Raw genomic sequence first — 22,178 nt, 5'->3', positions numbered from 1 at the left:
GTTCTGTTTTTTTTTTTTTTTTCCATTGTAAATTATCTGTAAGTCTTGTTTGTAACTCGAATTCTAGTTGGGAAGAAAAAAACCAAACACCAAAACCTGAACAACAAAATTTACTCTCAGGTGCAATGTGAACATTTTAGTTTGTCTGCAAAGCAATCAGTGACATTCATTTTATAATGTTAACTATTTCAGAATTTCATTGGCCTTTGTTCTGTTGTAAAATCTAGGGGTTGTTTTCCAGCTCCAGTACAAGCATACAACTTCCACTTGAGAGCATTTCACTAAAATTCTTCAGATGATTTAAAATTTTTATATACAAAAGCTCAGAGCAAGTAAGATTCTCCTGTCTGCCCTTGAGACATGAGAGGAATTTAACTACACAATTCTTACTAAAATTAAGAAGCATTGTAGGATTTGACTGATCTGCAGCCCTTGTCATGAAATGTCTCTAGTGCAAATTTCACTGTATCATGAGTGACTGTCTTCTGTGTACTGACAGATTGCTGGTTTTGAATGAAAAGACTGTTGCAGAGTTAATGCTTGGAATGCATTTTATGCAATACATTTTGTACTAATCCTGCAATTTGTTTAATTGCAGGGATATAAAACCAGACAACATCTTGATGGATATGAATGGACATATTCGATTAGCAGATTTTGGTTCTTGTCTGAAACTGATGGAAGATGGAACGGTAAATTAGAAAGAATGATACATTCCTAAATATTTTTTCTTCAGTCCATTGATAGCCACAAAATGTGTGCTGATAAAGGGAAAAGATGCCTCATGGCAAATGAAATAGAACTGTAAATCGTACTGGTATATAACTAACTTTCTTGAAAATAAAACTGCAGACTGCTTGGATCTGCAGTATATTAAAAACATTTTAGCATACAGTCAACTGATAAATAAAGAGAAGCTGTGCTGTCAATGCCAAGTAAGTGCTTAGGAACTGTGAATCTTTCTGGTTTAAGCTCTGAGCTCTAATCTTTATTGAAAATGTAAGCTTTAGTATGACCAGGATGAGATACTAAAATGTGATGGTGTTCTTCTAGTACATTTAAATTTCCACAGTATATATAGTAAGTATGACTAAAATGTAATTCCAGTATGTTTAATCATGTCCCATGGGATTACAAAGTATTTGACCTGATATATCTGGTTACCAAATCTATAATTGCTTACTGGCTCTAATCTTGACAATTGACAGTTTGGTCCTTTATCTGTTTTTAAATATTGGCAATACTTTAGCAAAAGTAAATTATTGGGATGGCTATTAGTGCAGTGCCTTGGATGCTTAAGTATTTCTTTATGAATTTAGAAGCTTTTGCTGGAGTTTAGTTGTTTTTGTTATGACAAGAAGGCTGGGCTAAATTTATATATACATGGGCACAGTACCACAGTGTCTGTAATGATGGAAGTTGATTTTAATCCTAAAAATGTAATTTCTCCAGGTCCAATCTTCAGTGGCAGTTGGAACACCAGACTACATCTCTCCAGAAATCTTGCAGGCCATGGAAGATGGAAAAGGGAAGTATGGGCCCGAGTGTGACTGGTGGTCCCTGGGCGTTTGCATGTATGAAATGCTTTATGGAGAAACGCCCTTTTATGCTGAGTCCTTGGTGGAGACCTATGGGAAAATAATGAACCACAAAGTTAGTGCACTTTCTGTCTGTTTCTAAGCTAATTTGTAATAATGGGGTAACTTGAACATATATTTAAAAATGAATTTTTATGTACTAATAATGTTAAGGGTTCATAAATGTAGAAGAAAATTATGTTTCCACGTAGCAAGTTAATGGTTATGGATTGCAGATGACTTTGCTTTGGGATAAGGCTAAAACTTAAAATCTGGGTTTGGAAACATGGCTGTTAATTCACTCTGTGGTGTCTGTCTTGGTTACATGGCATCAATCCTCTTGTGTTTCTTTCTTCTGGTGAACCCATTCCTTGGCTTATGCAAAAGATTCTAAAATGTTCTTCCACATGGAGCTAGCTGTAGAATTCAACAGCTGTAGTGTAAGAGAAATTTAAATAGAGGAGAAAAACTAGAAGACAAAAAAATCCTAATAGTTTCTATCCTTAGTAGAAGTCTTTTCCTTGAAACCTAACTGCATATATTTCAGAGCTGGAGTATTTGCACATTTCTTTTTCTATAATGATTTTCACTAGGAAGGTAATGTTTCCAACTTTTTCTTGGTAATAAACTATTTCCTCTTATTTTAATCTTTAAGGAGAGGTTTCAGTTTCCTGCTCAAGTGACAGATGTCTCTGAAAGTGCAAAGGACCTCATCCGAAGGCTCATTTGCAGCAGAGAGCATCGACTTGGACAAAATGGAATAGAAGACTTTAAGAACCATCCATTTTTTGCTGGGATTGATTGGGACAACATTAGGAACTGTGAGGCACCTTATATCCCAGAAGTCAGCAGCCCTACTGATACATCAAACTTTGATGTGGATGATGATTGCTTAAAAAACTCTGTAAGTGTACAATTAACATTTTGATGAATCAGCCTTTGTAGAGTGCTTTGTAGCAAAATGTATGGAAAAGGCAGTTTATTTCACTGTGTTCTGCATAAATAACAGTTAGGTGCTGCTTTGAAGAACTGGGAGAGGAATACTTTTATAGTTTGTAAGCTGGTCCTAAAATCATACCTGTGTAAGGATAACTTTTGTAAATTCATTGTAGCTTTACGTGCCTTTAGCTAATATACATCTGTTGCAGCAACAGGTTTAGTGTCTATGTCTTATAAAGAATAATGCATTTACATACTGATAATCTGCAAGACTATTTCTAGCAGAGCATTGTTAAGACTTAGTATAAGTTTGCATATTGCATTTTATTGTATTTTATTGCTCTGCTCTAATTGCTCATATGGGTGTTGGATTCTGTTCAGTTCATTTCCACTCAACTTTTTCCAGCCTTTTCTCTGACTTAAGTTTTGAGAAATGTAGGAGAAATATTACAGCCATTTCTTAAGGAACAAGAAAATATTTTTCCCTTTGTTTGAAATGCTCTGCAACTATTGATTTACCAGACTTTCTATTTCTATGCTTTTGAAAAGGATCTTTGACATATGACAGATGTCTTAGCATTGGAGGAATGCCTTGTTTTCTCTCCTTGAAAGTATTTTGGGGTGTGTTTGGGTGTGTGTCTGTTGAAAGATACAGAAACCTACTGTCTTCATGTGAGGTAGAGCATTTTCACCACTTTTGCTTTTGTTTTCTGAAGTGCATGTGCATCTCAGTTTCACTCAGTTTTCTGGGCCTGCAGATAAGAGGCAACATTAATTGATATAGACAAGATGATCATTTTTTGCATTTCCATTTCTCCAGCTGCATATTAAAACATGGAAAACATTTTGGCTAAAACACTTTGTGGGTGTGAGTCTCTTCTTCCGAGTAATAAGCCACAGGAGAAGAGGAAGTGGCCTCAGGTTGAGCAAGGGGAGGTTTAGTTTGGATATTGGGAAAATTTTTTTGCCAAAAGGGCTGTCCAGGAGTCAACTATCACTGGAGGATTTTAAAACACATGCAGACGTGGTCTTAAGGGAAGTGATTTAGTGATGGACCTGACAGTTAATGGCTGGACTCAATGATCTTGGACGTCTTTTCCAATCTAAATGATTCTGTGATTTCTGATTAAATCTCAGACCCCTTTTCCTTATGGGCAAATTAAGCAAACCAGTGTAGCTGCATAGGATGACTTGCATTTTTTTTCATTTTGTTTCCTCACTTGCATCTGATATTTCCACCTTCCTTCACAACTGAAGTATTTTTATTTTAAGACTTGTTTATACAGTCTTCAGATACCTGTTTGCATATTATTTTGTCCAGCAGCAGCTGTAAAGATGGAGTAGCTGGAGTGGATGCTGTGTATAGTAGGTCTTTGTGAAACTGAAATACCTTTTGGAGGTTGTTCACACATTTTAGTGTTGTCCATTGAACCACTTCTCCTTTTTAGAGCCCAGTCTCCCACCTGAAGCTCTCAAACTATGCCTTTGCAGTGTGAATGCTTTACCATTGTGAAGAAATAGGGACCTGCAGGTGAAGGAAGAATGCTCCTCTGCTGAGTTACTGAATTCTCAGCTGGGAAAACTGAGTCCAGTTCTTAATTTGCTTTTGGGGGTGAAAAGCAATGCCCTGAACTGTTAGAGATGAATGCCAGTTTCTAGAGCTTCTTTTTCAGTTTCCTAATTTGAAACATGTGAAGGTTTTGTTCTGTTTTAATATAAGGATGTTATTTTCTTGCCATTTCTTTTCATACCTAGTATCTCAGAACTGCTGAAAAAACCTAGCCTAAGGCATTGCATGACTGAGAATATTTTACATTTTTGCTTTGACCAGTGGACATTGTATTTCATATTGCTTTGCCTCAAATTCCTTATATATAACTTGGAGGTATTTTCTCCTCCATATTTCATACATATCTTTTGACAAAGTTACGCATACTCACACTGCTGGTATAGAAGTCAGCACCACAGATAAGCCCATGAGACCTTTTTTTTCCCCCCCTAAAAATTCTTGGCAAGATTTGAATTGCATAGAGCAAATGAGGAAAATCCAATGCTGAAGATAAAAGACAGTGTTGAAAAGCCATGATTGTTATTCTTCCTGAACTTTGAATGAAACCATAGTCCCATGGAAAAATTACATATATAATAATGAAATTTAAAAAGTATGTTGAGCGTACACACAAGAATAAAGGGCAAAACTGTGCTGTTCAGGCAGCCTAAGTAGTGCTGGGTTTTAGCTTTTAACTGTTTGGTTTAGTAGCCTTATTGAGAGGTATGATAGGTTCAGTTATAATTTTCTCAGCATGGTTGTACTGTTAAATTCACACAAACAGCAGGAGATACATATCTTGATCTCTGCAAAACAAATTATTTTACAGAATCTTACCTTATTATCAATAGAAACAATATTTTAGAAAAGTAACCTATGTGGTGCCTGAGAATTGTCATGTGCGTTGTTAAAATCATGCAATTAAGCATTTGTTATTTTTAAAGTTATCTGTAAAGACAGTTTTGAAATTCAAATCTATGAAAGGTGAAAAAATGTAAAGAAGAAGTAAAATTTTACTTTTTCTAATCATAGAAATCTGTAATAATTGGTATTTTTATTATGATTTAATGGAAAGTTGAGGCTTTTTAATTTGGTCTTCTCCTTAGTTTCCAAAATGCTCAACTCCATGAATTTACACAACCTAGCAATATCATTAGTGTTGTTTGGGAACTCTTTTATAACACGAAGTTTTTTGTCAGCTAAGAGGACAAGGTTGTGATGTAATATAGCTGACACCACCACTGGAAAGGTAATTTCAGATTTCTTTTGAACACAGTCTTACTCCTTGTCCTTTCCTGCTGAGTGTTACGTGAAAGAAATGTACAACTGGTTCCTTTCTTCATTTTTGTTTGTGTTTAGAAAGAAATTGTTACAAACCCTTTCTGACAGCTTGGAATTTTTTATCACTTCCAGTGCCATAATTGTCTTCTTGGGGGTTTTCTTTTGGTGACTCTTATGACCATGTCTAGTAGAGGAGCATAAACCTTGCATCCTGGGGTTAAACAGGAAGCTTTTAATAGAGCATTTAAGAATATTGGAACTTCAAATAGTCCAGGTAAAATAACAAGGTTATTTTAGCCTGAAGAAAAACTCAAAGATTTGTCTTGGTTTGTAGTTCTTTGTCTGGCAAGAAAGAGGAGCAAAGAATGAAGAATAGTCAAAGCACTAATGGGATTAGAACACTCTGTTGTATTACTTCTTTCTAGTAAATGCCTGGTGATTGTTCTCTCCAAATAGAGATGGCCCACTCAGAAGTGGGCTGGTGATTCTACAGGCAGGAAGCCCTGTTGACTGAATAGCAGAGATGAGTATAGTAGGGAATAAATGGTGTTGCTCTTTGTGCTAAGAGCTTCTTGAAAAAAGGAAGGAATAAATTGGCATCTCTTACGTGTAATAGTTTGCTTTCCTACAACAATAGCCTATTCAATTAGAAAAGCATTTTTGTGTCAGCATGTTCCATTTCTGTATATGGCAAATGCTATTATAAATAGATTTAGTTGATGCTGTTTCATATTTGGGCTGTAGATAAGGATGGCAGTGAATATAGTTCTTATGATACTGTTACTAACACATCTCATATGGTTAAACTGGAAAATCTGTTTCTTTTAAGTCCAGTAGGATACTGCTTACTCAACTGTCCTATTATTTTTCTAGGAAACAATGCCTCCACCATCCCACACTGCATTTTCTGGCCATCATTTACCATTTGTGGGTTTCACATATACAAGTAGCTGGTAAGTTAAGAGTTCCCAAATTGTCTGTAGGCTAGTTACACATTATTTTAGCTTTCTGTCTTTGAAATATATTGAACAGATATCAAAGAATCTGGTTTATTGAGGAAAATACCATTATCTAAAATGCTGTCCGTTCAAAAGAATGAGCTCTCTGCAGGTAAAATCTACATACATGTAAAGGTCAGCACCTGTGCTCAGGGGAGTTTTGATGAGAAAGATTGTTATTAGAAAATGTATAAAATTAACTGCACATGACAAAGTTAAGACTAGATGTGTGGACCCTGGCAGAACTTAGTTTATTAGACATTAAAACCAGTTTTATTTCTAGCCCTTTGACACTTCTCTAAGTCTGAATAGAAATTTTGTAAAAATTACTTTAATTGATATCTGGTATTACTATAGAATTTATTTCACTCATATCCATTGCTAAACTAAACAGGCAAGTCCCTTACATGCTTCTTGTTTATGAAAATAAAGAAGGAAAGAATGTTTTACAACCACTGAAAATCCAGGCCTATGTTTCTGCAGGGAGTGTGACTATTTCCTAGAATGTCCTAGACTTCAAAAGGATTATTTGCATAAGTAGTGGCATGTGAACATGAGTAGCCACAGCATTTCTGACATGTCCGTGCCCTAATTGTTATGGGATAATTTCACACCACTTTTAGTGATTGTTGTTAAAGCATTTGTGACACTTGATTCAGTTATTCTCAATTGAACTATTATTGTAATCTTACTGTCTGGGATGTTGCTTTTTGCTGTCTGGCTAACATAGACTGTCCATAATGATTTTTAATCAGGAGTTCATCCACTCTGTGTAACAAAAAATGAATTGAGGAGATCAGGAATGCTAGGTAAAAACTATTTTAATTTCCAATGAGCACATACTAACAAGGTATTCTTTGATGTTATAATAAATGGCACAGTAATTAACAACTTAAACTGTTTATTGATTGATGTTTTTATAGCACTATTTTAAACCAGGGTGTTGTAAAATCCAATACTATTTATTTTTTTCCCCCAGTGTGCTTTCAGACCGCAGCTGTCTAAGACTGACAGCTGGACCACCCTCCATGGATCTTGATGCCAACATTCAAAGAACTTTGGAGGATAGTTTAGCAACAGAAGCTTATGAGAGGAGAATAAGACGTCTAGAACAGGAAAAGCTTGAACTTAGCAGAAAACTGCAAGGTATAGTCATTTAAAAAAATGATTCCATAATTTTTAAACTTAGATTAACCTGCAATTTTGTAAGGCACTATTTACACTGTGGAAAAAAACATTAAGTATACCTCCTGGAATGCATTCTAGCAGAAAAAAATTCTCTTCATTATTTTTGTTGACAAATTAAATTTCTATTACTCTTTATGCCTGAAGTACACCATGTATGCAACTTCTTATGCTAACTCCATTCTCGCTGTACCTTGGTCGCTATGGAATAAACATTTCATTCTTAAAACTTCTAAGAACTTAGTTCATCCTGCTGACAATTGCTGAAAAATTGGCACTTAATAGTTAGAAATTACAAATTGTAGAATACCTAGTGCAGGATCTTTTGGCATGTCTTAATTTATCAGTAGTATCTCTTTGATCTCTTCAGATGTGTTATTTGTCCCTCTTTCTTTCATCTTTTTCTAGAGTCCACTCAGACAGTGCAGGCTCTGCAGTATTCAACAGTGGATGGCCCAATAACAGCAAGCAAAGATTTAGAAATTAAAAGTTTGAAAGAAGAAATTGAAAAGTTGAAGAAACAGGTAACAGGTATGTTACAAAAACTTATGTAAAAGCTGTAACAGGAAACTGTATTTTGTCAAGTTTGGTTTTTTCTCTCCAATTGTAATTCTTTCCAATTGTATGAAAGAGTTTTCCAGTCTATTTTTACTTTTCATTTTGCTCTTCACTCTTCCACTGTACCTCAACATTTCCTCCAAATTCAGTTTGAGTTTTCCAAGTGGCAAGGAGTAGTGCATGAGAGAGGATATAATGGGCCATGAGGCTGCACTTCAAGCAGCAGAACCCACCAAAGAAAACTGCCACCAAAATAAGTCCTGCCTACAGCTGCATGGCCCATTCTCAATCTCTGCATTCCCAGCACTCTCTTATTACTTTAATTAACTCAATTAAACAGGGAAAATGCTGTTAGAGAGAATTTAATCAACCTATGATCAGATAAATCAGCACAAGGTGGGCAATAGAAGCATATGAGGAAAGGGAGATGAGAGGGAGAAGAACCACCTTCCAGCTCTGCGGTCAATGAGCTGTCATTCCTTTCAAAACTGAACATTTATTTTCTTTGCTTCTGAGGGTTGTCAGAGATTTTATGAAAACTAAAATTTTGGCCTTCAAGTACATCAGTACTTTAAGTTTGAAAAGTGTTTTTAAAATCAGTGCAGCTAAAAGGAATAATTTTTTTAATTATTATTATGCTGCCTTTTATCAGGACTCTCAAAGTAGTCAAAAAGCAAAGATCTACTTAGACCAGTATGTGTATTTTACAGAGGCAATGGGAGACGTTTAGGCAAAGGTCTATCTTCTTCCAGTCTTACTTTCCCAGATTCTGGGCAATTCATATTTTAAGAACTTCGAGAGGGAGGGCTTATATTGCACTGCTTTATTGAATATAGCTATGAATGAACCAATTTGCTGTCTGTTTAGCTAATACCTTTTTAGCCTGCTTTAAAGGCTAGTGTTCAGTATTCTAGATTTGATATTCTGAATTAAGTTAAAGGGAATTTTCTCTCATGGTGATTCATAGCATAGAATCGCTACCTGTCTCCATAATGCTGTCTTTAAAACGAGATCTTGAGAGCAGAGACATCTCAAAAAAAAAGGAGGAAAGGAAGCACAGCAAGACTTTTTTTATTAAGGAAAATTAACAAGAGGCTGGTACAGGTATTAGGTCTGGAACCAGAGAAACATGGAGAAAAACCCAATTCATCTTATGGAAATAGGAAAATACCTGCATTTTGTGTGAAAAACCAGTCACATGTAGTGGTAGATACAGCTTTATTACATGTCCATATCTTACCTGAGGCTAGGGAAAAAAGAAACAAGAAAGGTTGAAGGAGACTACAAAAAACATTTGTTCTGGTTTGTATTTGTGACAAGACTTCATTCAATTCCTGAAAGTGTCAGGAATGCCAGCAGCAACACCCACAGAAAGAGTAACTTGAACTTAACTTGCAGACACTTGAGTTGATGTGTTTAGACTCTGCAGCTGCCTTATGGGACAGAACAGCTGTGTGTGAACTGCAGAGTGCAGCACATAGATTACAGCCTGTTAAAATTGTGTAGTCTGAAAAAAGCCCATTACAGATACACAGTTGGACAGCTGCTCTGGAGTGATGCAGCAATTTTGTATTGTATCATAGGCATTATTTTTGGATAGGAACATGGCTTAGCTAGCTCAGGGAGGATCACTCTGGTTTGAGTGATGCCATGTTGGCACTTTATCAGGACAAAGGGTTTTGTGAAATTTTGCTCCAGCCAAATATCCCTCCTCTTGCTGCTGTAATGAGGATAAAGACAAAGTGATCAGAAAGCCCTTCTCTGCAACAATCTTTAGATCGGGTTTTGAGTCTTTGGGACCACTGGAAAACAACATTTACAAGATCAGCTTTTGAATGAGACCGGTCATTCACAGAAAAACATCAGGATCAGCTTTAAATTATATTTTATTCTTTACTATTGAGCTGCAACTTAGTTCATTGCTGAAAGTATCACTTCCTTTGGTAATGAAAAAAAAAAAAAATTAAAGGTGTGAAAACATTCCCCAACATATCTGCTATCCCTTTTGTAATGGTTTTGGTTTGCCAATTTGAGATTTCCCGGCTAATGCACTAAATAATGTGGTGGGTTGAGCACTGGCTAAACGTCAGTGCACTTACTAGAATTATTTACTCTTTTTCTGTTTTGAGATAGGGTTAGGAGAAGAGCAAAGCAGGCTCAAAAATCTAAATGTTATAAAGAAAACTTAATTTAAATGAAATTAAAGAAAAAAAATAAGAATCAGAATAAAATTTTTAGAACACTTTTCCTCCCCCCACATATTTCTTTTCTTTTCCACTGACAACATACAGAGACAAAACCTTAGGAGTTACGTCTGTTGACCACCTCTAAAATAGTCTTTTATAAGTTCTCTTAGGGAGAGGAGTCTCTTTTGCCATGTCATGGAGACTTCTCCAGAAGATCCATGTTCTCTCGTAGCTTCAAGAATAGCTTCAAGCTTCTCAAGAATAGCAGCCGCCTGGAAATCTGCAATTGTGAAGTCCCTCCCATCTCATTGCAGCCTTCCCACAGCTGCATTTATGGGCTGTGTCCAACTTAAGGGGTACTATTTTAAGGATGAGCTGTTCAAAAGCAAAGGTTCTCTTCATCTATCTCTGAGATGATCTTCATCTCTGGGAACAGAGGTCTTCTTTCCCTGCGGGCAAAGGGTCTTCATCATTCTCATCTCTCTCTCTCTCTCTCTCTCTCTCTCTGTTCAAGCTTCTCATGAGATTACAGCTACTTCAGTATTTACTTGCTTCAGCACAAATGCCTTTGCTCCTGTCTGAAATTTGAACGCTCCATCTCCCCATACTGTTTCCATGAATTAAAGGGATATATTCTAGTGTATCACAGTCCATTACCATGGTATGTGCAAAAAATTTATGATCTTGCAAAAGAATTTCAGCTTAAGACTAAGGCATCTTCTCATTCTCCTCCCATCTGGGACTTGACTCCTTCTTCACTGACCATGGTGTCTTTATGTTGTTTCTCTACGTGTCTTCACTCTGTCCTTTTCTCTCACTGGAGAGAGGATCAGTGCTTTGCACGTTTCACCTGTGCAATGACAGAGTTGGTATCTCACTCAGGGCCTGCTGTGGTCATGATGGTTTCTGCTGGGTGGTGGCTGAAGCAGTCAGGGTGAGAGATTCAGGCTGCACTGGGGCTGTGCTGGGGCTCAGCCAGCGCTGTGGCAGAGACAGGGCTTGGTCTGTGGTTTAACAAGGTGTGAGGGTTCAAAACTAGCCACTGATGGTTTTTGTCAGGCATGGAGGAAATTGTGAACACTGTCTCTTAGAAAAATCATTTCCATGGGGGGCTTCTTCCCTCCTCACTAAATGTCAATCAATGCAAAACCAGCACACGTTTTCAAATTGAAAAGAAGTCAAAGTCTGGTGAAGGTGGTCAATACTGAGAAGTCTTTTCCTAAAGTAATTTTCTGCTTCACACCACATACATATTTGTGTATTTATTCCTAGACAGAATGTGTACTTTTGGAGTTCGGTTTGGAAGTGAATAATGGAATCAAATGAGGAGGATGTAGAGTTGTCTAACCCATCCCCAGTCACCACACAACTTTGCCAGTATATACTTGAATGCTTTGTCTGATCCAGGCATTTTTTAGAAAACACTCATTTGTGCCTTAAGCTGTAACTAATAAAAGCAAATTTGATAAAATAAAAAGGGAATGTTACTTGATTTTGTGGGGGTTTTGAGATAGATTTTAGAACTATATTAATGGCAGAATACAGAAACAAACCAGGTGATGACCCTGTCTGAATGCTTCCAAATATAGGGGAGCTAGTTCCAGGTTTTCTGATAGCCTTTAAAAGATCTAATTTTTTTGCTAGATCTGATGAACTTTAAGAAGGTTCCATTCAGGTGCACAGCTGAGCTTTTTATGCTTTGGGCTCATCTCTTGTGCAACTAAATGTAATGTAACAGTATATTACAGTGAGTGTTTACATATATTATCTAAAATGCTAGTTACAACTAGGGTAGTTAAATGGAAAATTGCCATTTACAACTCATGTGTCACACCTAGCTTTTTGTTACATTCTTTAACCTGTTTTACTGCCTTTTCTGAAACTGTATGAGTAAACACCTGCTTAAAAAGGTAATAAAGAATGAACTCAAAATTGTGTCAAATTCAGGAGTGTTACCAGGAGGGCTTAGAAAAATACATTTTTCTTGTCTATCTGGTTTTCCAGGAAATGACAAGCTAGCATATGCTTTCAATTTTTGAGGTCAAAGTTATAATTTTTGTTCACTAAGTTACATAGGAGAAAACTTTGAGGAATCTTTAATATTGCCAAATATGTAAAGGGCAGCAATGCAAGAAGAAAACAGAGCCATGGAACAAAGTAGTTCATGCACAGAAAAGAGATTTATCTTGGCTCAGCAGAGCCATATATAAACTTTCTTTTCACTGGTGACTTCAGAGTAGACTGCATAAGGGAGGCAGTTAATAATTTCTGGCTTTGAGCTATATCTCTTATTTAAGTGCATTCTTTTAAAATTTTAAACAAGATTCAGTGAATTAAAACAATAGTGAATATTTTTTCTGGGTATAAGCTAATGCTATTAATTTGCTTATGAAATTCTTGTGTTTCAGAAATTAACCCTCTTAAAAATGTATGTGTTTTTATATTTGATTTCTCCAAGAGCCAGTCTCTTAGGGTTATATTTATGAAAATGTAGTTAAAGGCTGTTATTAAGAGTATAGATGGGTTCCTGTTCTTTGGGTAAATACAAGTGGTCTGAAGACCTGCCCACAACTGAAATAAAAGACATGTCCAGTGATTCCATAGAACTTGGAATTAACTTACCTTCCTATATATCTTGCTTTAATGTCTTGTTTTTAAGTAAAGCCTACGAGGCAAAAAAAAACCCCACTCACTAGCTAGAAAATTTAAGTTGCCATATTTTATGCATCTCAGTTTTTCTTACAGAATTTGAGGGTATTTATATGACATTATTTAACTGTGCTGTAGAAATATTGTCACTGTGTAACTGACTGTTGGTAAGAAACTGGCTGCAATAGTTCCCCTTTATTTATAGTAGTAATAAAGCAGATCACATGAAAACAAGTGATTTTCACACTAGAAATAAGTAGATTCAGCTGAAGTTAATCTTAAAGAGTATTGACAGGAGAACACTTGCCAGCTCTTGAGTGATCCATTATTTTTACTGTTTCTTTTTGGGGGAAATTTGGAGGAGGAGGGAGACTGCTTATAATAACATTGTAATAAAAGGTGTATTATATATTACATCACAGCACAAAGAAGTGAAATGTATGTGTTGTGTTAAAACATACATTACAGAATTATGTATTGAGCGTGGTTGTTATAATGTGAGAGGACAAGTTGTTACCATTTTTGTGTTGTATTCCAGTGAGCTGTGACCTTTCATTCTGCTCCCTTAAAAGCACATAATGGCAGCTGAAACAACCTGCTCCCTCTTCTAAACCAGAGGAGAATTGCCTTATTTTGTGATTAAATGGAAACCAGAAAAAATATTGAAGGGGCTTCAAGCAGCTAGGCTATGCTATTCTAGAGTTACAGTTTTTCCCTTAGAATATTTAGAGTTCTGCTGCTTTTTCTAGAATCTGGTCAGCTAGAACAGCAACTCGAGGAGGCCAGCACCGCAAGGCGAGAACTGGATGATGCTTCCAGACAAATAAAGGCTTTTGAGAAGCAAGTCAGAACACTGAAGCAAGAGAGAGAAGATCTTAATAAGGTAAAATCATTTTGTCAGCAACTGTTCTAAACCCTCAAGACTGTTTTGGTTTTGTCTATTTTGCTTGTAATATCTTTAAAGTGTTAAACTAATGAGCAGATAACAAGTGTGTAGCATGACCTACTTAGCTTTCTGCCTTTTTTTATTGGAGAGGAGGACATTATTTAACACATTGTCTGTATGACTGCTGGGTGTTCCCTAAGTGATTGCTTCCAGATAGTGAGCAACTCCATAATCCAAATTGCATGGTGGCTGCAAAAAAAAGGTTTTATAGCTTCACGTTTAGGTGATAATGATAGGGGTTAGAAGACAGAGTAGTGAAGAACTATTCCAGACAATTTAATCTGAAGTATGGGTGAGACTTTAACAGTGAAAAAATGTGAAGAATATGGTATTAAGGCTGTGTCACAGAAGTGTTTCCAGAAGGGAGATGTGAAAAATTGCCCAAGTATGAAAATTGAAAAGTAATTGAAATAACTACAGTTTAACAGTACTGGATTTTATTTCTTCTTCTCTATCTCCCTTATCCTTCATTTTCTTAGTTATAAGATGCTGTCTTTCATAACTCTTTTTTGTATTTATTATTAAATCAACCAGTAATCAGGTGTGAAATATATAAAACCTGTTTAGAGTCCACACTGAAGTTGACGTGCTAGCTGTGTTTAACATTGTTTCTTCTGACCCTTAGGGCTCTTAAAATTTTGAAAGCTGCCAGTTTGTCCCAGAAAGACCATCTCTCTTCTAAACGAACTCACAGTGATTAGGATCTCCTTTTAAGTACCTTAGAAGTGTTTTTAGATTTACACGGATGTCAGCAGTGCCAAATATTAATTCTTCCTGTTGGTCTTTTTTTTTAACCTGAAATTTGCTTTTCCTTGCTTCTTTTTACTGCTCTGGTTTGACTGAACATTTTTCAACTATTTAAACTGTTGTGGTCTCTCATTGGTAGTGTGGTGGCACAAATCTTAGGGCACAGCACTTCACTTTGTGAAGGTGTTGTGGTGTGAAGTTATGACTGCATTAACACTGTTATTTCATGCTGGTGAAAAGAATAGTTATCATATATTGCTTTTATTCGCTGCAGTGTTTTGTTGCCTGAAACTTCCTCTGATATTTGATATTAAGGTACAGTGTATGGAAATCATATTTGTCATTGCAGGCCAGTTTTCAAAAGCTTCTTGAGTAAGAATTTTCGTAGAGCAAACTTTTTCATTCAGTTTTAATCATTCAGCACTTGAGATTCTTGTAATTTATTTAAGTACTTTTTAAAACCCAATGCTAATGACACTTTTGCATTAAGAAAGCAAGATATTTTTATATTGTAATGCAAGTGCTTTTAAACCATTGTGTTTACCTGTAATGATGGAGTAGATTCCTACTTGGTTTACATTTATGGAGTTTAACTAACTCTAGTGGTGTAAAACATGCCTCTTTCCTTATTTATAGAGGCATGCAGTCTGTATTGTAGATGCATTTATGAAATAAAAAAGAATATGTAGTTTCTATTCGCTCTGGAGATGGTGTTAGATGTGCATCCAAAGACAGAATTGGCCTCGTAGCTTTCTAGGTTTATTACTTAATTCTTTTTTTAAACTGTAGGAACTGGCAGAGTCTAGTGACAGATTAAAATCCCAAGCCAAAGAGCTGAAAGATGCACACAGCCAGCGGAAATTGGCAATGCAGGAATTCTCAGAGATGAACGAGCGGCTGACAGACTTGCACTCTCAAAAACAAAAGCTTGCCCGCCAGCTCCGAGATAAGGAGGAAGAAATGGAAGTGGTGATGCAAAAACTAGAAAGTTTAAGGCAAGAGTTACGCAGAACAGAGAGACTTAAAAAAGAAGTAAGTGGTGAGAAGACTGTTTAGACTCTATGAATAAGTTATATGTAAGGTTTTCTGAGTTGTTTTTTTTTTAATTTTGTAAATCTAACCTTTTGTCTGTCGTTTCAAACAGTATCAATTTTGTTTTCTAAGACTTTGAAGTGTGTTCAGTTTGGTGCTGAAGATTTCTCTCATATTGAAAGCCATCAATAGATTTTGGAAAAAAACCCCACAGAATCCTGTCTATTAAAAACGTATGTACTTTTGTAGCTGGAAGTCCAAGCTGAAGCTGCAGCTGCTGAGGCGTCCAAAGACAGGAAATTGCGAGAGAGGAGTGAACAGTACTCCAAACAGTTGGAAAGCGAAGTAGAAGGGCTAAAGGTTAGTCTGTTCTGATATTAACACCTGCAAACTTACTAGTCAACTAGGACTTGGATCTGTTTGATTGCTTTCAGATGTAGGACAAAAGGGTTTTGTCAGTCTGTCACTTCAGTTGGAGCTGAATGTTAGCACAGGCATGCATTGCATTCTTGCCCAGAAAAATGAACATTTACCTGATGTGCTATTTCTTAATAATCAACCATGTCTTACCACATTGCTTCCATTAATATTTGGTTTAACTTTACTTGCTAAAACATTTTATTTTTTTTTTTTAGCATAGGATGGTTGAATATTTGAAGATAAACCTGCAATCTAGGCAGGTTTCTGTATAGGTGTTCTGTCTGTTGTGCTGTCCCTCAGGTTTCCTGCTCAATAGATGCCAAATGATGTAACCATAGAGGAACAGTTTTAGCACATTCTGCCTCTCAGCCAGAAGATGAGGCATTTTTGCCCAAGAGCAGCATTGAGCATGAAGGCTTTGTTTATATTGATGAGATTGCTCACATGTGCATGTGATTTTAAAAGAAGAAATTTAAGGCAGCCAAGAATGTTAACTGCTGTTTTATTCTGTGATTTAGCTTTTTATGCAGTGCTCTACAGAAGTTAGGCTTTCTTAAAAATTGAATGGAAAGTTTTTAATTTACTTATGTGGATTGCTCTTCATTTACAGCAAAATCCTGTTCCAAATGTTTTGTGCAGTAGGGTAACTCTAAACTTTTTGGGTAAAATGTGAGATTAGTCCTAAGCTGGTCTTAATTTAAATGAACAACCAAGTCTTTTTTCATTAGAATTCACTGGGACATTTGTGAACATTAGGTTGTGGCACAGAAAATTTGGTGGTTTTTTGCAGATTTTCCTCTATTTGGCCTTCCTTTTTAAAAGAAAATAAAGAAATCCTTTCAGTATGAAATTTGGATTAATAAAGTTTCTACTGCTGCGAATTCAGATTGTTATCTGAAAATTAACATGTGTTTCTTCTGCTTCCATGGTCTTCCCCATCAGCAAGGAGTTTGTATGACAGTTTAAGAGGCAAGAAGAATTTATGGGAGATCTGTTGAGAATAAATGATAGGCTGATTTGAAACAGCAGGGCAAGTTTGTCAGAAAAGGAAAAGGGAATTTTAGCTTTCTTGGTAATATTTTACAATTCAGTAAGCACACTTTGTATCACGTGTGGTTATTGTGATACTGCACTGTCCATTCAGTAAAAGCTCTGCATGGCTCCTTAGTTAAATTCAGGGAGCTCTCCTACACAAAAGCAAAAATTTAAAGAAGAAAAGAAGGTTTCTCCAAATGAGGAGAACAGAAAAGACCATAAATGATGGAAGGTTAAGTGTAGACAGGATGTTGAGAGCTAAATGAAAAGAATTTAGGAAGCATTTTGCAGAGGATGCTCAGAGTGATTGCGAAGAGTTCTTTAAAACCAAAGCAGAAAACCTCAGGAAACTCACGGGGCTGCTTGGGGATGGAAAAGGCAATCTCTGAGCTAATAGAGCTGTGGCAAAAAATTCTTCACAAGTCCTCAGTGTGTCAGACTTCACTGCTGAAGGAGGGGAAGTTGCCAGAGTGTGTTCTTTGCAGCAGGCTGAGCAGATGAGCTGGATGTGTCTGGGATGATTTCAGGAGAGCTGGCAGGTGAGTTAGATGTGAAGTCACCTGAGGGAGTTCTGAAGGAACTTAAGTGAGAAGAGACCTGCTGGCCAAGATGTGAACCCCCTTATTACAGGCAGCCCACTGTGCCACTGTAACTCCCATTCAGATCATCTGGGGAGGTGCCGAGGACTGGGTGCAGCTTCCTCAGGAAAGGAGAAGAGGCTGTGGTAAAGGATAAGGTCAGAGAGTTCATGATGAAGAGCCTGTTGGGAAAAAGGCACTGTGCCTTCTGTCCAGCCAAGTGCTGCACCACTGGCCTGCTGGGGTTCTGCAAACTTGTCAGTGAATTGTGTGGACAGAGGGGATCCTGTGGATGTAATGTATTTTACTGATTTTCAGTAAAATCAGACTCAGTCAGCAGCATGCCCTATTAGCTGAGAGGGGTGCATTAAACAGTAGCTGTCCATGTGCCAGGAGATACATTATGTCTCAGTTGCACCATTTGTCCATTTGAAATAGGCATGTATGAAAGTATCTATTTGGAATATGTGTTTACATCAATTAAAAATGAATTCTCTGTTTACTATATCTCTCTAGTTCTCTAAGCCATTGTTCGACACTATTTGGCTTTCTCTTCTACTGCACCATCTCTCTTATGGTTGCAGTAGTATCTTTTCATTGTGGTAAAAAAAGTGCAATTCCACTAAAACTTGCTATTATGTACCTGATAGAGGATGTTGCAAAGCCTAAACTTTTTCTGCGCTCCATTACCCTGTATGTGTAAACAATTCAGGATGTTGGGCAGTAACAAACAAGTTCCACAGTTAACTGCCTGTGCATTAAAGAAAATTCCTATGCTTGCTTTAAATAAAAAACAATAAAAATCTTCCTTTCTCCAAAGCATCTCCTGTTAGGATGGCATCTTCTTTCTCCAGTTCATCATTCTGCATCCTAAGGGCAGGATTTTACTCTTAGATCAAAACAGATGGTTGTTTTGATGAGTTAGAGAAAACAGTGCAGTAGCAGCACATCTCTGCCTTGTACATGTAGGGGGTTTTGCAGTTTTTTGCTGACACAAACAGCAAGGCCCAGCTTTCTCACAGAATTTGTCATGGTACAAATTCAGCTCATTGGAATGTTCTACAATGACATTTAGCTCTTAAAGCCTCTTCATACATCAGCAAAAGACAATTACCCAAAGCCATACCAAATTAAGAGTGACTGAGAGGTTTTTAGCATGTCATGGTAAGAATGGAGGTATGATTAACAAAATACCTTCAATCCTCTGGAAAGTGTGACACAGTGACCATAAGGAAATAGGCTTTCCAGTTGCCTGCACTTTTTCAAAACAGTATTTTTATGAATTTCCTTTCCTTAGAATACCTTTAATTACATATTTTAAAAACCAGAAGAAATTCCAAACCAAGTTGTCCATATGTTGACATTAAAAAGTTATTTCCATACTTGGATTTCAGTGCATGTCATGCCACTATCTCATTTTGAACCTGATCTTGCTCCTCCTCTATATTACGGCAGGACAATGAGTTTAGTGAGTGCAGCATTTGGTGCAAATGTGTTTGTATCCTGAAGCAGTGTGTAAAGACTATTGAAATGGCAGAAGACCTCACTAAGAGAGCTATGAAACTGCAAAAAGTGAAGTAATTACTCTTATTGTTTAAAGCTTGTTTTTCCTATTAGTCCACTATGATAGAAATGGTCAGTTTAATTAAAATAGGTCAGGTTTCCCTCTTGATACAATCCATATATAGTGTTCCTGTAGCTAGACTTCAGCCTTCAGTTAAGCCTCTGCTTGTCTTAGTATAGCTTTTCCAGAAATTATTTTGTCATTCAGAACATATTAACTGTATATCCTAGTCCTTATTCTGCATTTCTGAAAGTCACTTGAACTTGTTGCTGTCAACTGTGTGAGTGGAAGCATCAAAGTCTTTAATTCAATTCTGTGGTCACTTTCTGATAGCATTTAAGGAAGGTCAGAACGTGACCAGAGGCTTTTAAAGTGATGATCAAATTTTCAAAGGCTTGAAAACTATTACTGCACTTAAATAACGGAATAATAGTATGTCATTCATATTTATGGTCTTAACAAATTTTGAAAATAAATGAGATAGATGTGTTTTACTCAAGGCTCTAATGGGATATTTCTAAACAAAGACTTTGGAATATTGAGTTGTTATTAAGCATAATTTTCAGCATTCTTGGGTGTTAATTTGGGACTGTTTATTTTAGCAAAAACAGGTTGGTCGCTCACCTGGGGTAAGCAGTATAGAACACCAGCAAGAGATCACTAAATTGAAGGCAGACCTGGAAAAGAAGAGTGTTTTCTATGAAGAGGAACTATCCAAACGTGAAATAATGCATGCTAATGAAATAAAAAGTCTGAAGAAAGAACTGCGGGATGCAGAGAGCCAGCAGCTTGCCCTCAAGAAGGAGATCATGGTTTTGAAGGACAAGTTAGAGAAAACCAGAAGAGAAAAGTGAGTATTATATGAAATTTACCTTTTTTTGCCCTTTGAAGTCTCCTATTACTGTTCCAAACGCACTATCACTTCCTTAAATGTAATGCAGACTGCTGCATTTTGGCTGAGCTGATGTTAGGGTTGAAAACAGTCACTCTTAGAGCAGAACAAAAAACCCCACATCCTTGTACTGAAATAGTTAATTTTGCACTAGAACTGTTTTACTGGCTGACCATTCCAAGGTATGTAACTTGAGTTACAGACTTGCAGCTCGGGGTAAGTTGACCCCTGAAGCTTATATTGCACTTTAAAACAGTTTTTCGACATTTTTCTTTTATTTGGTATTTCCATCTTTTGATGCAAAACGAATGTGTTAGAGATCAAGTATTGTTTACATTTCTGCCAGCACAGGAACAGTCACTTTATGTGAGCTGAGGCTAATCCATGCTGGGTTCCATCCAGTGTTGACATCAGTCAGCAGACTACTGTGGGCGTAAGCTGCTTTATCTCTTCTGACATGGTAATTTGTCAGACCTGCTTTTTTCTCTCCCACATGGTGAAGCTTATAACTGGCCTTGAGATTGTTCCTAGAGGCATTCATCAATAAAAACAAGTTTTGCTGTTGGTTGATGTAGTAGTGGGAATAAGTTATAAATTGAACATGCTCATGTTCATTCATAAAAAATTCAGAATGCTTTAAAAATGCTAATATAGATGAGTCTTTTTGCTGCTGTAGCAAGATGGCAGATGAGAGAAACCATGGAAAAGTCCCTGCTGAGAGCTTAGCCAAGCTATAGCAAGACCTTTAAATATAAGTAGTAAATTAAATAAATTTTTTTCCCAAAAATTTATGCAAATAGAGGTGGAAACTCTGTATCTCTGATAAATTGTATTCAGCAGGGATCATAGATTATACAGCCTAGAATGCAGTGCATGAACTATTTCTTCCTAGATGCAGCTATTCAATAGGCTGGACCTACTAGCAGCACAGGAGTTTGCTGCTTTGCTTTAGGTGGAGAGATAACATTTGCCTCAACAGCGTGTTTTCATTGTGACACAACTTAATGGTCTTGCTGACCAATGAGTTACAAATGCACAAAAGGCTATTCTGTCTTGTAAAATATAAAGGTGATGGTATGACATTCTTTTGAGTCCAGCAGTGTCTCAGAAGGAGGAATATTGAATTAAGAATCATGAATACTTCTTTCTGCAGGTTAAACTGTTTCTAAGGATCATACCTCCAAGTAGTGATCACAGCAAAAATTCCTTCTTTCCGAATTCTAATGTTGTACAGGTGCAGGCATTCTAACTAGATGCGCGTTCTAGCTAGTTCATATACTCTCAGTCTGGTCTCTCTCTATAAATAAAAAAAGAACTGGGTACAAATCTACATTGGATGCTGTCATAACCATGTATTACTGTATGTGTTTCAAGTGTTTGTGTAAGAGAACATTTTAAAGCGTGAGCAGAAATGTGTTACGTAACCAGTATCCGACACTTGGCTCCTCATGGCAAGGGATGCAGCTTCATATTAAGTCAGGTGTCCAAGCACATGATTAGTGGTTGGTGAAGGCCTGATCTTATCTGTCTTTTGTTAAACAAATCTGCAAAATCTCATGCAAGCATTAGGGCTCCATAGAAAGGCAGAAGTTCACTGTTCAAGTTATGCTATGGTTTGACTTCTGCAATTTAGAAAGGAAGTTTAGGCATTGAGAATGCAGGAATTGCTGTTGCTACTCAATATCTGATAGTTTTCCTTAAAAGAACATAATTTTTTTCTGTTTCTGCTTATCCATATTGTTTTTAGCTTTTGTAGTCTGGCATGAAAAGCTTTTTGTGAGTCTTCCAGTAGAGAAGTGTTGAATGTAAGCACTGAAAAGGAAGCACCTGGAGGCTTTGTGCTGAAATAAGTGGAATTATTCCAACAATAGGCTTGGGTGGGCGTGGAGTTGAGGTGTGCTTATACAGTTTGGCAAAAATATTTTAGTAGTCTAGAAATAATCTTCAGTGCATATTAAAAAAGATCTTGGTATTAGGATATGGTTGTATTACTGTGTAAGATGAGTGAATTACATAGGTTATTCTAAGCAAGAAGCAGTAAG

General features: G+C 36.7%; 1 protein-coding gene across 4 annotated transcripts in view; it reads left to right on the top strand.

Annotated features, from left to right (window-relative positions):
- CDC42BPA (CDC42 binding protein kinase alpha) overlaps positions 1 to 22,178 on the top strand; it is a 181,482-nt gene that overhangs the window by 100,895 nt on the left and 58,409 nt on the right. For 3 of the 4 annotated variants that reach the window (XM_083856235.1, XM_083856236.1, XM_083856234.1), the window contains 10 exons: positions 599 to 692; positions 1,453 to 1,653; positions 2,233 to 2,481; positions 6,220 to 6,299; positions 7,324 to 7,490; positions 7,938 to 8,060; positions 13,672 to 13,805; positions 15,405 to 15,647; positions 15,897 to 16,007; positions 19,847 to 20,094. In XM_083856235.1, the coding sequence (XP_083712361.1) occupies positions 599 to 692; positions 1,453 to 1,653; positions 2,233 to 2,481; positions 6,220 to 6,299; positions 7,324 to 7,490; positions 7,938 to 8,060; positions 13,672 to 13,805; positions 15,405 to 15,647; positions 15,897 to 16,007; positions 19,847 to 20,094 (1,650 nt within the window). The remainder of the gene's footprint in view (positions 1 to 598; positions 693 to 1,452; positions 1,654 to 2,232; positions 2,482 to 6,219; positions 6,300 to 7,323; positions 7,491 to 7,937; positions 8,061 to 13,671; positions 13,806 to 15,404; positions 15,648 to 15,896; positions 16,008 to 19,846; positions 20,095 to 22,178) is intronic. The other variant, XM_083856233.1, reaches the window with a different exon arrangement.

This window comes from Zosterops lateralis, assembly GCF_965231275.1.
Source record: "Zosterops lateralis genome assembly, chromosome: 3".
Lineage (NCBI taxonomy): Eukaryota > Metazoa > Chordata > Aves > Passeriformes > Zosteropidae > Zosterops > Zosterops lateralis.
This window is presented reverse-complemented; position numbering and strand designations above follow the sequence as displayed.